Source organism: Thunnus albacares, chromosome 10 (genome assembly GCF_914725855.1).
Source record: "Thunnus albacares chromosome 10, fThuAlb1.1, whole genome shotgun sequence".
Lineage (NCBI taxonomy): Eukaryota > Metazoa > Chordata > Actinopteri > Scombriformes > Scombridae > Thunnus > Thunnus albacares.
In genome coordinates this window covers 16,690,654-16,707,328 of record NC_058115.1, presented here as the reverse complement: position 1 = coordinate 16,707,328, position 16,675 = coordinate 16,690,654, and the positions used below count along the sequence as shown (strand labels likewise).

At 40.9% G+C, this 16,675-nt stretch overlaps 4 protein-coding genes across 5 annotated transcripts in view; all 4 read right to left on the bottom strand.

The window, feature by feature from the left end:
• The window catches only part of LOC122990858 (protocadherin gamma-C5-like), a 293,120-nt gene extending 277,937 nt beyond the window's left edge, over positions 1–15,183 (bottom strand). The window contains exon 1 of one of the 2 annotated variants that reach the window (XM_044364413.1): positions 12,708–15,183. In XM_044364413.1, the coding sequence (XP_044220348.1) occupies positions 12,708–15,110 (2,403 nt within the window). In that variant the 5' untranslated portion in view covers positions 15,111–15,183. The remainder of the gene's footprint in view (positions 1–12,707) is intronic. The other variant, XM_044364421.1, reaches the window with a different exon arrangement.
• Positions 234–2,639, bottom strand: LOC122990912 (protocadherin beta-16-like). Its single transcript, XM_044364486.1, has one exon. The coding sequence runs from the start codon at positions 2,637–2,639 to the stop codon at positions 234–236; it is 2,406 nt and encodes an 801-aa protein (XP_044220421.1).
• On the bottom strand, positions 4,451–6,856 carry LOC122990911 (protocadherin gamma-A11-like). The gene has a single exon (XM_044364484.1). It carries the CDS (start codon positions 6,854–6,856, stop codon positions 4,451–4,453), a length of 2,406 nt encoding a protein of 801 aa, XP_044220419.1.
• Positions 8,833–11,484, bottom strand: LOC122990910 (protocadherin beta-15-like). Its single transcript, XM_044364483.1, has one exon. The coding sequence runs from the start codon at positions 11,239–11,241 to the stop codon at positions 8,833–8,835; it is 2,409 nt and encodes an 802-aa protein (XP_044220418.1). The 5' UTR covers positions 11,242–11,484.
• Positions 15,184–16,675: the final 1,492 nt, after the last annotated feature.

Below are 16,675 nucleotides of genomic sequence, written 5' to 3'. Positions count from 1 at the left end.
AATGTTGTACGTTTTCTTAGAAATATACAGCAATGCACTTTTAAATGTTTTAGAAAAGCAATTTAGGCCAAAAGGCCAACTATTCTGATGGCAATCACGTGTTTTTTATCCATCAGTCCAGCCAATGAACTAAATATTAACTAAGCAATAAAAGTGGTGTTTACGTAATGTAAAAAATTCTGATTTCTATTTTTAAGAGCAAGACCTCCAAATGTATTGAGATATTGACTCTGCTATAAACAAGCGCATGTGCCTACCTCCAGGGGCTCCAAGGAATCTTGAAACACTTCAGCGAAGTCTGATGGACTTTTCCTCAGAGTCTGGTCAGCAGGCAGAGTGTTGTCATTGTAAGATGTCACGAACTTAAAGTCACTGGTTCTAGACCCTGTTGTCAAGTAGGCGTCATAATTATAAGTGCTGCGTAAAGTTCCTGTGCCGTCAACATCTGCATAATTAGGAGGGAGATAAGCGCTGGGGATGGCAACTGCTCCATCAAACAACAGTCTGGGCTTTCTCCTGCGACAAAACCTCACACCCAGGATGATGATAATGAAGGTCAGAAAAAATGTGGATACAGACACCAACGCGATGATCAGATAAGAGGTCAGTTTGGAATTCTTCTCATCATAAGAAATATCCTTCAGTTCTGGGACCTCAGCCAAGTTATCAGAAATAAGTAAATACATGGAACAGGTGGCAGAGAGAGAGGCCTGTCCGTTATCTTTCACTGCCACAATGAGGTTCTGTTTCATGCTGTCAGATTCAGAAATGTCCCGCTGTGTCCTGATCTCTCCGCTGTGGAGACCAATACTGAAGAGTCCCGGATCAGTAGATTTGACTATATGATAGGACAGCCAGGCGTTCTGTCCGGAGTCCGCGTCCACCGCTATCACTTTGGACACCAGAGAGCCTCCGTGTGCAGCTTTGGGGACCAGCTCGGTCATGAAGGAGTTGCCCTCCGGGGCGGGGTACAGTATCTGAGGAGAGTTGTCATTCACATCAGATATGAACACACTGACGGTCACGTTGCTGCTGAGCGGAGGAGAACCATTGTCTCTGGCCATCACGTGGACTTTAAAACTCCTCAACTGTTCATAATCAAACGACCTCACAGCGTGGATCACCCCCGTGTCTCCGTTAACAGATACATAGGAGGACACCGGGGCTCCGTTCACCTCACCAGGTAACAGAGAATAAATCACTGTACCGTTTTGTCTCCAGTCGGGGTCTCGAGCAATAACGGAACATAAAGTGGAGCCAGGTTTGTTATTTTCAGTCACATATGCGCTGTAGGTCTGTTCCTCAAACACAGGTGGGTTGTCGTTGATGTCTGCTACAGATAACTGAACAGTTTTAGAGGAGGACAGAGGTGGAGAGCCTTCGTCACTGGCGGTGATTGTAATGTTGTAATCAGACACTAGTTCACGGTCCAGTTGTCCTGTGGTCACCAGAGAATAGTAGTTTTTAATAGAAGGAACCAACTTAAAAGGGACGTTTTGCTGAATGGAGCAGCGGACCTGTCGGTTATTCTCAGAGTCTCTGTCCTGTACATTAATGATGCCCACCTCTGTACCAGGTGACACATTCTCAGGTATGGGACTGTTGAGTGATTTTAGATATATAACCGGGGCGTTATCATTCACATCAGTAACATCTATAATGACTTTGGCATAAGAAGTTAATCCCAAACCATCTTTTGCTGTGACACGCAGCTCAAATGATGACACTGATTCAAAATCAATCGCAGTCATCAATTTTATACCGCCTGTCTTGTGATCTATGGTAAACATTGACTTAACATCCTCTGAAATGTGTCCAAAATCATATGTAACATCTCCATTTAGTCCCTCATCTGCATCAGTTGCACTTACTGTAAGCACGACCGTACCTAGTGGAGAGTTTTCAGGCAGACTGGTTTTATAAACAGCCTGGTCGAACACTGGGACGTTATCATTAGCATCCAGTACAGTGATGTGAATGACCACAGTACCTGACTTTTGAGGGGAACCACCATCCACAGCTGTAAGAAGCAGATTAATTTCCTTTAAAGTTTCACGGTCAAGCTCTTTGTTAAGGACGAGTTCCACTGAATTTGTTCCAACGCCCAAAATAAAATTCTCATTCTGCTGCAGGTTGTACGTCTGAACTGAATATTTGCCTATGTCCGCATCATGTGCTTCTTCTATTGGAAAACGAGCACCTTTTGCCGCTGATTCACGAATATCTATATGAATCAGATCTTTATTAAATTGAGGAGAGTTATCATTTATGTCCTGGACATGAAGGTTAATTCGATGCAACTCTAATGGATTCTCTAACATCAGTTCCTGTTTTAACACGCAGGATGCTTTGTCTCCACAAAGGCCCTCTCTGTCAATCCTCTCGGCTACAGTCAGATCCCCGTTCGTTAGGTTAATGTCACAATAAAGTTTGGCGCTCCCATCGGTATCAATGCGGGCCTTCCGAAAGGATAGTCTGTTTGCATCAAGGCCCAGGTCTTTGGCGATATTTCCGATCACGGATCCGCGTCTCACCTCCTCCGGAAAAGAATAGCTTATATCTCCATTGGCAAAATACAAAGACAAGAGAAGTAAAGCCACGACACCGTTTTGTAATGGGAATGCAGTGATAGCCATCATGGCGCCGAACTGAAACAGTTCACGTTTCCTAGTCAGTGTACAAGAACACAGCCAAAAAATAAGGATTTAGACCCAAATCGACACAATACAAGTCCCAGTCTCTGCCTCTCTGGACGATCAACTGCAGCGTCTCAAGTCACATTATGTGTCGACAACAGTGGGTGGATATATGGATACACAATCATATACAGCTAGTGAAGAGCGACATCGTGAGTCTCCTCTAGAAATTACATGCTGTTTTTCTATCTGTCTTTACAAACCGTACAATAACGAAAACAGATATATATGAAGAAAACGTTAATTTTAAACGGAAATATGTCCTGAGACTTGTTAAGAGGATCAAACCTACAGGGCACTTCTAAATCAACAGCCTTATTTCACTGGGGATCTCATATTGAGTGCTGCTTTTAGGTGTGAAAAATACTCATATTTGCATGAACATTTATATCCCCGTTTAAAAAGCGTCTACCACGCTTAGCTTTTAGCGATTGGATCTTTGTGCTTAAATATTTCTTGAAATGATATGACAGCTATCCACACAACTGCGTTGGCCTCAAATTATAATTTATTTGTAAAAAGTAAGAAAAATGACATCCTTAATTTTTTTTTTTCTCAAACGCTGAAATTGTTAAATAAATTACCAACTAACTTGTTTAATTAATGTAAGGAATGATTTAAGCCTAATGACAAATTACTTTTTACTGACATTTCATTAAATTCTAGAGAGGAAAAACAAGGGGAAATTAACAAGTTATTAAGGGCACAAAAAGAATAAAATTGGTTTAAATTGCAATCACTTTGATTAATTCCACTACAATCTTGCACAGGCTACGCAGTGGTTACAAAATCCCACAACTCTGACAAAGAGCTAGACTTTACTGCAAAGTGCAACTGAAAATGGAAACAAATTCATGACCATTCAAAGACTAGCAAATAAAGAACCATACAGGTAAAAAGGAAATAGGTAGCATATCTGCGACCTAAATATGAATATGACATTAGAAATATATAGAGAAACATTGAGGATTTGTTGCTCGTGAAGGCTCCTCAAAACTGAAACACATGTAGTTTTACTGTAGAAGATGATGTACTACATACATGAAAGATAACCAACGAGACCCCTTCAAACATAGGTTATAACATGATTAACAGGGTATGGGTTATTTTCTGTGAGCAAAGAAAGAAATAAAAGAGTCTATCTGAACAACATATCCTTACCCACAACAACAAACATTGAGACAAGTTTAAATGTTCCCTCAAAAGTTAAATTAGTCAACAAAATCAAGGAAATTATCATCAATGAAAAAGTTTCCAATATGTTAAAGAGGAAATGATATTTGATATGACTCTGATTCCTATAAACATGTTGGAAATAACCAAACTTTTATGAAAATGAAACATATCAGCACTTAATAAATGTGCCAAGATTTAAAAACCTCACCTAGAATGGAGTCTCGAAGTGTGTCCATCTACAAAAATGGCTGTAAAGGCAGCCACAAATGCAACCAAATACAACTACTCTGTAATGGAAACAAACTGAATCTAACAACAGATTTAGTAGTGAAATGAATTAGTAAATGTTTCTGAGAAAATTGAGATTCCTGATTAATTGCTAATGTCATAACTTTTTTGAACTCCTACGATTGACTTTTTTTCGAAGTCCAATTTTTCTAATGACAAATCTTTACAACGTATAGACACTGAAGGAATATGCTTTTCTGATATATTATTTTAAATGATCAATATCAATTTCACACTGCTAGTCACAAATTAAAAAAAAAAATATGTCGTTTTTTTGATCAAATAATGGATCAGATGTTTGGTACTCTTACCTCAGGAGAATTATCACAATCCCCAAACACTTCAGCAAAGTCTGATGGACTTTTCCTCAGAGTCTGGTCAGCAGGCAGAGTGTTGTCATTGTAAGATGTTACGAACTTAAAGTCACTGGTTCTAGACCCTGTTGTCAAGTAGGCGTCATAATTATAAGTGCTGCGTAAAGTTCCTGTGCCGTCAACATCTGCGTAATTAGGAGGAAGATAAGCGCTGGGGATGGCAACTGCTCCATCAAACAATAGTCTGGGCTTTCTCCTGCGACAAAACCTCACACCCAGGATGATGATAATGAAGGTCAGAAAAAAGGTGGACACAGACACGAGCGCGATGATCAGATAAGAGGTCAGTTTGGAATTCTTCTCATCATAAGAAATATCCTTCAGTTCTGGGACCTCAGCCAAGTTATCAGAAATAAGTAAATACATGGAACAGGTGGCAGAGAGAGAGGGCTGTCCGTTATCTTTCACTGACACAATGAGGTTCTGTTTCATGCTGTCAGATTCAGAAATGTCCCGCTGTGTCCTGATCTCTCCGCTGTGGAGACCAATACTGAAAAGTCCCGGATCAGTGGATTTGACTATATGATAGGACAGCCAGGCGTTCTGTCCGGAGTCCGCGTCCACCGCTATCACTTTGGACACCAGAGAGCCTCCGTGTGCAGCTTTGGGGACCAGCTCGGTCATGAAGGAGTTGCCCTCCGGGGCGGGGTACAGTATCTGAGGAGAGTTGTCATTCACATCAGATATGAACACACTGACGGTCACGTTGCTGCTGAGCGGAGGAGAACCATTGTCTCTGGCCATCACGTGGACTTTAAAACTCCTGAACTGTTCATAATCAAATGACCTCACAGCGTGAATCACCCCCGTGTCTCCGTTAACAGATACATAGGAGGACATCGGGGCACCGTTCACCTCACCAGGTAACAGAGAATAAATCACTGTACCGTTTTGTCGCCAGTCAGGGTCTCGAGCAGTAACGGAACATAAAGTGGAGCCAGGTTTGTTATTTTCAGTCACATATGCGCTGTAGGTCTGTTCCTCAAACACAGGTGGGTTGTCGTTGATGTCTGCTACAGATAACTGAACGGTTTTAGAGGAGGACAGAGGTGGAGAGCCCTCGTCTGTGGCAGTGATTGTAATGTTGTAATCAGACACTAGTTCACGGTCCAGTTGTCCCGTAGTCACCAGAGAATAGTAGTTTTTAATAGAAGGAACCAACTTAAAAGGGACATTTTGCTGAATGGAGCAGCGGACCTGTCCGTTATTCTCAGAGTCTCTGTCCTGCACATTAATGATGCCCACCTCTGTACCAGGTGACACATTCTCAGGTATGGCATTAGTCAAAGATTTCAAATGTATCACAGGGGCATTGTCATTTACATCAATAAGATCTATGTAAACCTTAGCGTAGGAGCTTAATCCTAAACCATCTTTTGCCATGACACGAAGTTCAAATGAATTCTTCTTCTCAAAGTCAATACTGCCAATTAATTTAACTTCTCCAGTAGCCCTTTCAATAGAAAACAGTTTTCCATCAGTTTCTGAAACATGACCAAAGTCATACCTAACCTTACCATTAACACCATCATCTGCATCAGTAGCACTCACTGTGATCACAACAGTATCTAGAGGAGAGTTTTCAGGCAGACTGGCTTTATAAACGGCCTGGCTAAACACTGGGGCGTTATCATTAGCATCCAGTACCGTGATGTACATGATCACAGTACCTGATCTCTGTGGAGAACCACCATCAACAGCTGTTAGAAGCAAATTAATCTCTTGTTGTTTCTCTCTGTCAAGTTTATTCTCTAGAACAAGTTCAGCTTTATTAGCATCAATCATTAGAACAAAATTTTCATTCTTTTGTAGGCTATACCTCTGAACTGAATTTTGACCAATGTCATCGTCATGTGCTTCCTCTATTACGAAACGAGTGCCCTTTTCCGCCGACTCACTTATTTCCATTCGAATTAAATCCCTTTTGAATTGGGGGAAGTTGTCGTTGATATCTTGAATGTGTAGATTTATACGATGCAATTCCAGTGGATTCTCAAGTACAAGATCCTGGGATAAAATGCAAGATGGTTTAGTGCCACAAAGACTCTCTCTGTCAATCCGCTCAGCGACACTTAAATCCCCGGTTTTCAAACTCACAACACAAAATCGTTCGTTATTCCCTTCTGTATCAATACGAGCCTTGCGAGTTGATAGTGTATTTATATCCAGACCAAGATCTTTGGCTATATTTCCAATGACAGTTCTTGGTTTCATCTCTTCTGGGATAGAATAGCTCACCTCGGCACATACATTTTGCAGCGCAAGGAGACAGACGACAAAGCGAGAAACCAGGCCAAGCTTTGAAAATCCTTCGTGTTCCATGATATAAAATGAGAAATATCCGCTGAGACAAAAAATTTAAAAGGTACTTCGTTTAACTCGGTAATTCGTTTAAGATGGACTAAATCAGACAAATCCAAAGCCAGAAATCAGCATCGTTATTCCACAGCCGCAACATAACTGGAAACACAGCTTGGGAACAATGGGTGGAGACGGTATGCTACACAACATTGTACTATCTCTCGTAAACTGGCAGACAGCGACACAGTGTGTTCGTTTGAAATTGAGCAGGTGATAAAATGCGAAGCACATGTTTGACACATGTTTAACACGCATAGACATTTGATGTAAAGATACTGAACGGGGCTTTCAAGACTTACTTGCAAAATGTAAATAATACTATTCCCGTTTTCTGTATACATTTAACTAACATATGGGTCATTAAAGGGAACCGATATACCGGTAGCAACGTATACAGACATGCCTTAGAAATGCCTCCCGTGTAACAACCTACCATGATTTCAGCACCATTGACAGAGCTTATTAGGATAAATCAGGAGATCAGCAAAAACGCCTGTTCCTAAAAACACTTCAAGAGAAAACCACCATGCATGGCTTCTAAAAAAAATAATTTATTTCTTCTTCAATGAGCCACGAAACTTAGCAGCCTGTTAAAACATTTATATTCCAAAAGAAATACGCGCAAAATAACAGAATAACGTCAGTGCTTCCGTGGCAGAACTCGGCGACCACGAACAAAAAGACTGGTGTTGGTCGGACTTAACACTGAAATGTGGTAAACTTGTAATTTTGTACAAATATTGGGGGTGTTGCTAGTACGCAAAAGTATGCCTGGGTCCAATTTAACAGTAAAGCAGAAAAAAGGCCAATTTGTGTGAAATTAAGCATACTAACGAGAAAGCACAATTGATAATACTTAAAGCAGCAACTCTTAACCAGCATAAAAACTGAGTAACTTGTTGCGGATGAGTTGTAGCGCTGTGGGAGCATTGTGTTGTCTATTGCAGGTCTATAAAGGGTCCAATATATCACGAGGGTTATTTCTGCAATTCCGCAGATGGCTGTCTGCCTTATACTGATGAATGTGAAGATTTTAAGCCACTTCTTTCCGAATAATTTACAGGTACATGTTATAAAAAAGGAAGGGAGTTCTAAAGATGTAAACACATTTGAACTAATGTCCTCGAGGTTATTTAAGACGCGTTTTAGGCTGCATTACATTAAATGGGTTTTATCCAGTTTATTTAAATATTTAGATGAGCAAACCTATTAGAAACACTTAATACAACGCACCCTAGTATCTTCGCCACAACCTCCACTTTCAGGCAAAATATCAACAACAATTAAAAACTACGTTTCACACAGCAGAAAATATAATATTTACTATTTTTGGAATGGATTGCATTGCAAGATGTACCTATTTATACTCACATTTGAATGCAGACTGTTTTAATGGTAACTTGCTTAACTTGAAACCATCTGGAAAATAAGATGTTTTAGAAGTATTTGGTATAGCTATAAAGTATGACCATGGTCGGCTCCATTAACAGTATAATTATAATAATAACAAAATAATCAAGTAAGAATGTCTGAATTTGTCTTGTGTGCGGGACCATGGACAGCGACACTTCATTAAAGGGCTGTAAAACAAAATTCCATCAACTTATAATAGAAAGTATAATAGGCTAGCAAAGGATGCAGAGGCAATGTTACAAAAGCAAACAGTCTAAACCATCGGTCCATGTTTTCCCATTCTCAGTATATACAAATTCAACCTCTTAATATTAGAGTTAGCTTGTGCTTAATTTACATAATGAATCTTCAGTCATTGAATGATTATATAAGGAAAACAATTTAAGACTATGGTTAGACAATGTAATGACTGATTTTTTCTTGTCTTTTGATTAAATATGTAGACTTATGTGATATAGCCTATATGTGCGCTTTACAGTCACAGGTGAATTGTAGCTGAACTCTCATGTGAAATACAAAACCGTTTATTCTGAAATTCTTACCTGTGAAGAATCGTCAGAATCACCAAAAGCTTCGAGAAAGTCTGATGGACTTTTTCTTATAGTCTGGTCTGCAGGGAGGGTGTTGTCATTATAGGTACTGACGAACTTAAAGTCACTGGTTCTGGATCCTGTTGTCAAGTAGGCGTCATAATTATAAGTGCTGCGTAAAGTTCCTGTGCCGTCAACATCTGCATAATTAGGAGGGAGATAAGCGCTGGGGATGGCAACTGCTCCATCAAACAACAGTCTGGGCTTTCTCCTGCGACAAAACCTCACACCCAGGATGATGATAATGAAGGTCAGAAAAAATGTGGATACAGACACCAACGCGATGATCAGATAAGAGGTCAGTTTGGAATTCTTCTCATCATAAGAAATATCCTTCAGTTCTGGGACCTCAGCCAAGTTATCAGAAATAAGTAAATACATGGAACAGGTGGCAGAGAGAGAGGCCTGTCCGTTATCTTTCACTGCCACAATGAGGTTCTGTTTCATGCTGTCAGATTCAGAAATGTCCCGCTGTGTCCTGATCTCTCCGCTGTGGAGACCAATACTGAAGAGTCCCGGATCAGTAGATTTGACTATATGATAGGACAGCCAGGCGTTCTGTCCGGAGTCCGCGTCCACCGCTATCACTTTGGACACCAGAGAGCCTCCGTGTGCAGCTTTGGGGACCAGCTCGGTCATGAAGGAGTTGCCCTCCGGGGCGGGGTACAGTATCTGAGGAGAGTTGTCATTCACATCCGATATGAACACACTGACGGTCACGTTGCTGCTGAGCGGAGGAGAACCATTGTCTCTGGCCATCACGTGGACTTTAAAACTCCTCAACTGTTCATAATCAAACGACCTCACAGCGTGGATCACCCCCGTGTCTCCGTTAACAGATACATAGGAGGACACCGGGGCTCCGTTCACCTCACCAGGTAACAGAGAATAAATCACTGTACCGTTTTGTCTCCAGTCGGGGTCTCGAGCACTAACGGAACATAAAGTGGAGCCAGGTTTGTTATTTTCAGTCACATATGCGCTGTAGGACTGTTCCTCAAACACAGGTGGGTTGTCGTTGATGTCTGCTACAGATAACTGAACAGTTTTAGAGGAGGACAGAGGTGGAGAGCCCTCGTCAGTGGCAGTGATTGTAAGGTTGTAATCAGATACTAGTTCACGGTCCAGTTGCCCTGTAGTCACCAGAGAATAGTAGTTTTTAATAGAAGGAACCAACTTAAAAGGGGCGCCTTGCTGAATGGAGCAGCGGACCTGTCCGTTATTCTCAGAGTCTCTGTCCTGCACGTTAATGATGCCCACTTCTGTACCAGGTGACACATTCTCAGGTATGGGGTTAGTCAAGGATTTCATATATATCACTGGAGCGTTGTCATTAACATCAGTGATATCAATTATCACTTTGGAATCAGAGGAAAGTCCATAACTATCTTTGGCATCGATTCGCATTTCATATTTAGAATCACTCTCGAAATCGAGTGGCCCTGTGACTTTTATCTCTCCAGTTTTACTGTTCAATGAGAAAACTTTTTTAGCCCTTTCTGAAATGCGGCTAAATTCATATGTCACTTCTCCATTGACTCCTTCGTCTGCATCAGTGGCACTTACTATGATGACAACAGTCTCAAGAGCAGAGTTTTCAGGTAGACTGGCTTTATAAACCGCTTGGTCAAACACAGGGGCGTTATCATTAGCATCCAACACAGTCACGTGTACAATGGCAGTTCCTGATCTTTGTGGATTACCACCATCAACGGCCATGAGCACGAAATTTAAATCGTGTTGTTTTTCACGGTCGAGCTCGTTATCTAACACCAACTCGACGTTCTTAGACCCATCAGTATCCTCTCGAACAGATAAAACAAAATGTTCATTCTTCTGTAAACTGTATTGTTTAACTGTATTTTGTCCGATGTCAGCGTCATGTGCTTCACTGACACGATATCGAGCTCCTTTGGCGGCTGATTCTCTTATTTCCAGTTTAATGTTATCCTTTGGAAAAACAGGTGAATTGTCGTTTACATCCTGAATGAGCAGTGAAATGCGGTGCAGCTCCAAAGGGCTTTCTAGGACTAATTCGAATTTAAGCATACACGAAACCTTCTCCCCGCAAAGCTCCTCTCGGTCAATCCTTTCCCTCATGACAAAATTTCCTGTTTTCAGATCAATATCGCAGTAATGCTGGTACTTCTCCTCAGTATCAAGACGGGCTTTACGAGAAGACAATTTTCCTACTTCTAGTCCGAGATCTTTGGCAATATTTCCAACAATGGATCCGGGTCTCATCTCCTCTGGAACAGAATAGCTGAGGTCTGCAACGGTGGTGTCGACTAAAAGAACAAATCCATAGACAAAGCTCCACAACGATTGTCCTTTGAAGTCCATTGTTTCTCTCGTATTATGATACGAACACGCCAATCTTCATACAGGCGCCGATTAAATCAAAACGTTATTGCTACAGTACGTATAGCCGCTCCTACAACAATGGCAGGCCTGTTGTTTAATGCTGGTGGAGTAGGTGGAGAAATGAACCTCCCCATATCTGCAAGTAAGCAGCGACGCCGTGAGTTTATTTGGAATATTACAGATTAATAACTACTGGACCAACATAGGATGCCGCAGTACTGCCATGGTGTTCTCAGCACTGCAGTGTAATATTTCATTATTAACACACAGAGATGTTTTGCCAGGAAGGTTTTGATATGTTTGTAATAGGTGTATGCAGAGTAAACACCGTTCAGCACCATGGACAGAGTCTGAACGATTAAGAGTAGACCAACAGATTTCCTTCATTTAACATTTATGCTCTTAAAGTTTCTGCACTGACTATTCAACTAGCAGTACACTGTCTCCTGAAAATTGCGTTTATATATTACTAAATAGGTTTTCAATTACGTTGCCGTGAACACGCAATGACTGCCTGGATTATTTTCACAGGCAACGAGTTTTCGAACAAATTAAGCAGTACATTTTCGCGTGAAAGATTGTGGTTTCCGTCAAATGTCAATAGATACGTCGAGTCTTGAGCTTAAGTCCATTGCGGACTTTTTCTGTATTAATCAAAGACCATGATATTTCCCTAACCGTAATCAAGTGCTGCCAGTTCCTGAACATAACCACAAAAACGTATAATAATGCTGTAGCGACTACGAGCGGATATTGTATCCCAAGATCTGATATTACGTTGTCACTGAACATTTACTTGTTTGTTCTGTATCAACATTTTTGCGACTTGTCAGATACTTTCATTAAAAACATTGCTCATCATGTCGACAGCAAACGGGATTATGTTCCCCTGTAAACGTATTCCTGTTACAAATTAGTAGCATACAAGCATAATTTCTAGGAGACATGATAGCATAAAAAGTAATTCTGAGTTAACATCACAAGTGACAGGGGAAATATTACAACATTAATAAACAAAGAAGCCAAAAGCTTGTTTCCATTTTAAACAAAATATGCCACCTATCAGTGGCTACAAAATGCTTGTATCTCAACAAGTAGTCAGGAAATAATAAGCTTGCTTGTTTTCCTTTTTTCTCAAGAAGTCCTTTAGTGGATTCAAAACAAAAAACAAATACATTGGAATATGAAATTCAAAGGCATATGTGTTATTTTTTTTTATTTCAGTAGCATTGGATTCATTAATTATTTGTTAAATACTACAAAATCATACTCAAGCAGTGGACTAAATGTGTCAAACCAGACAAAATTTAAATTACACCTTCTATATTATGAAACGAAGTCATGACGAATCGGTCATGTTTACTGAAACAATTAGATGAAAAGCGATACTATTTGAAGGGCGCAATCAACGTTACATGTTAGATACAAAAAATGAAGTGGCCTACCTCTGGAGACTCATCTGGCAGACCAAACACTTCTGCAAAGTCTGTGGGATTTTTCCTCAGAGTCTGGTCAGCAGGCAGAGTGTTGTCATTGTAAGATGTTACGAACTTAAAGTCACTGGTTCTAGATCCTGTTGTCAAGTAAGCGTCATAATTATAAGTGCTGCGTAAAGTTCCTGTGCCGTCAACATCTGCGTAATTAGGAGGGAGATAAGCGCTGGGGATGGCAACTGCTCCATCAAACAGCAGTCTGGGCTTTCTCCTGCGACAAAACCTCACACCCAGGATGATGATGATAAAAGTAAGAAAAAAGGTGGACACAGACACCAGCGCGATGATCAGATAAGAGGTCAGTTTGGAATTCTTCTCATCATAAGAAATATCCTTCAGTTCTGGGACCTCAGCCAAGTTATCAGAAATAAGTAAATACATGGAACAGGTGGCAGAGAGAGAGGGCTGTCCGTTATCTTTCACTGACACAATGAGGTTCTGTTTCATGCTGTCAGATTCAGAAATGTCCCGCTGTGTCCTGATCTCTCCGCTGTGGAGACCAATGCTGAAAAGTCCCGGATCAGTGGATTTGACTATATGATACGACAGCCAGGCGTTCTGTCCGGAGTCCGCGTCCACCGCTATCACTTTGGACACCAGAGAGCCTCCGTGTGCAGCTTTGGGGACCAGCTCGGTCATGAAGGAGTTGCCCTCCGGGGCGGGGTACAGTATCTGAGGAGAGTTGTCATTCACATCCGATATGAACACACTGACGGTCACGTTGCTGCTGAGCGGAGGAGAACCGTTGTCTCTGGCCATCACCTGCACTTTAAAACTCCTGAACTGTTCATAATCAAACGACCTCACAGCGTGGATCACCCCCGTATCCCCGTTAACGGATACATAGGAGGACACCGGGGCTCCGTTCACCTCACCAGGTAACAGAGAATAAATCACTGTACCGTTTTGTCTCCAGTCGGGGTCTCGAGCAGTAACGGAACATAAAGTGGAGCCAGGTTTGTTATTTTCAGTCACATATGCGCTGTAGGACTGTTCCTCAAACACAGGTGGGTTGTCGTTGATGTCTGCAACAGATAACTGAACAGTTTTAGAGGAGGACAGAGGTGGAGAGCCCTCGTCAGTGGCAGTGATTGTAATGTTGTAATCAGATACTAGTTCACGGTCCAGTTGTCCTGTAGTCACCAGAGAATAGTAGTTTTTAATAGAAGGAACCAACTTAAAAGGGGCGCCTTGCTGAATGGAGCAGCGGACCTGTCCGTTATTCTCAGAGTCTCTGTCCTGCACGTTAATGATGCCCACCTCTGTACCACGTGACACATTCTCAGGTATGGGGTTATTAAGAGATTTTAAATTTATTTCAGGTGGATTGTCATTAACGTCGGAGATTTGAATGATAACTTTGGACTCTGAGGTGAGGCCATATCCATCTTTGGCGTCAACGCGCATTTCATACATTGACTCCTCCTCGAAATCCAAAGGCCCTATTATTTTAATTTCTCCTGAGGTGTGATTTAAAGCAAATACTCTTCTTCCTGATTCTGAAATGCGACTTAATTCATAAGTCACCTCACCATTTAGACCTTCATCTGCATCAGTTGCAGCCACTGTAACAACTACAGTATCTAGAGGAGAGTTTTCAGGCAGAATAGCTTCATACACGGTTTGGCTAAACACAGGAGCGTTATCATTAGCATCCAGGACAGTCACATGCACAGTTGCAGTGCCAGTTCTTTGAGGGCTGCCTCCATCTAGTGCAGTAAGCAGTAGTCTCAATTCCTGCTCCTCCTCGCGGTCTAACTCCTTATCCAACACTAGCTCTGCAAATTTACCCCCATCTGATTTTGACTGAATTTTAAGCACTAAATAATTGTTCGCCTGTAATGCATAGCTTTGAACTGTGTTTTGGCCAATATCTACATCGTGCGCCTCCAAAACACGGAAACGAGATCCTTTTACAGCGAATTCGTTTATTTCTATCTTGATTTCATCTTTAGTAAATACAGGTGGATTATCATTAATATCATGTATTTGTAGTGAAATGCGGTGCAATTCAAGAGGTGCCTCTAAGATCAAGTCAAATTTAAGGATACAAGATGCCTTTTCGCCGCAAAGCGCTTCTCTGTCAATTCTTTCAGCTACAATCAAATCTCCAGTGTTAAGATTTATGTCACAGTACCGTTTACGGTTCGGTTCGCTGTCAATGCGGGCCTTCCGAGCAGATAACTTCCCCACGTTCAGCCCAAGGTCCTTTGCTATATTTCCTATAACAGATCCGGGTTTCATTTCCTCGGGAAAAGAATAGCTCACGTCTCCATTACCGATGTGAATCAACTGAAGAAAGACAGCAAAGCTGTAAAGCAGGCCCGTCGCTGAATATCCATTGTCTGCCATCATGAGACAAGAGTGGAAAACAACTCAACAACGTTGAATGGTGTTAATTATCCCGGTATGAAAATCTGGTCCAATATCAGTTACATTTGCAAACAGCGTATATGTAGCGAATGGTTGACCAAAGCACCTCCAGAACTGTAATTTGACAAGGAGATTGAGCCTACAGTGACAAAGCACGAGCAAGGGGTGGAGGTGTTTTCCTCTGCTGGTGAACAGCGACACTATGAGTTCAATTTAATCTCTGCATGTGAAAGATCAACACTTAATATATACAATATAACTAACTGGTTTATTTGTTAATTTCATCATAATTCGGTACCGTAAACACGAACAAGGACATGTAATGGATATTTGAGTCAATTAATAGTTACTTGGGAGTTTTACTATAATAAACACATACTTTGTATGGAAAAAAAAAATCAACAAATTGGTTAAAAAAGGCCATGTTTAGTATTCGATTTAGAAAGAAAAAAGACAATAGGAAGCCAACTTGCAAATCAACCGTCATTAAGTTGGCTCAAACCATTTTATCTCTGGCTGCAGATGAAAAATATTACTTTCTGTAAATTCAGCATCAAGTAAAAATGTCATACTTTCTGGCGAGGGTACCACTGATGTGCAGAAAAGATAAACCAAATTCACACAAGGTATTAGAGAGATGAACAGTAGCGGTATCTTAGAGTAGAATAGGAAGTGTAAAAAGGATAGAGCTAAAAGGCAAACTAAAGGCTACAATTGAAAAATTATACACAAAGCCTACATTAACACATGACAGCCATTCATGTCCTTAGACAATATAAACATATACCTGAGAGCTACACTGGAAAAAATAGCCTTAATCAAGTGTCTTGCTATAGAATATGTTCATAAACTTAGCGATCTATCATGCTCATGTGTACTTTAATGATGTACTTCCATTGTTGTACACGCAAAACATCTGCTACTATCTCTAATCCCTATTCAGAATCAACACATTGACAAGAAAGGAGAGGTTACCTGGAATCAGTCTCGAAAGCCCTATTGCACTGCATACACCTACCATATCTGGATACATCCAGGGCAAGGGCACATTTACAACGAGGAGTAAGAAGCAGGTTTTGATGGCCCAAGGAGTCTTTAAGGTTCTACTTTGTAAAATTTAAAAGGGCTATCATGAATAGGGATCAGTTCTTAGAATGTGTCAATGAGTGTCGTCATATCCCTCTAGTGTTAGCTTGTGGGAGACCTGAACATTATCTTCTCCACTGAAAACACATTTGGGGACAGGTATGAAGATTGGGTAGATTTTTTTTATGTCTATGCTTGCTGGTGTGCTCATTATTCATGTAAACTGGTGGAATCAGTCTCTCTCACTCTACTAATGTATGGTTTGCACTTCTGCTTTTATTTAGTTTTGTAACTGTGATCTTTGTACATAGCAATATATGTGGTCTCATGAATTTCCTGCTACCAACATTTTAATGACTTGCATACTTGGCATTGTTCATTTTTTAAGTTACATTTTGGTTAATCAGTCTTTGGTTAAAGTCAAGTGGTCTTTTCTTCATTTGTTTTACCATCCTTTAAGA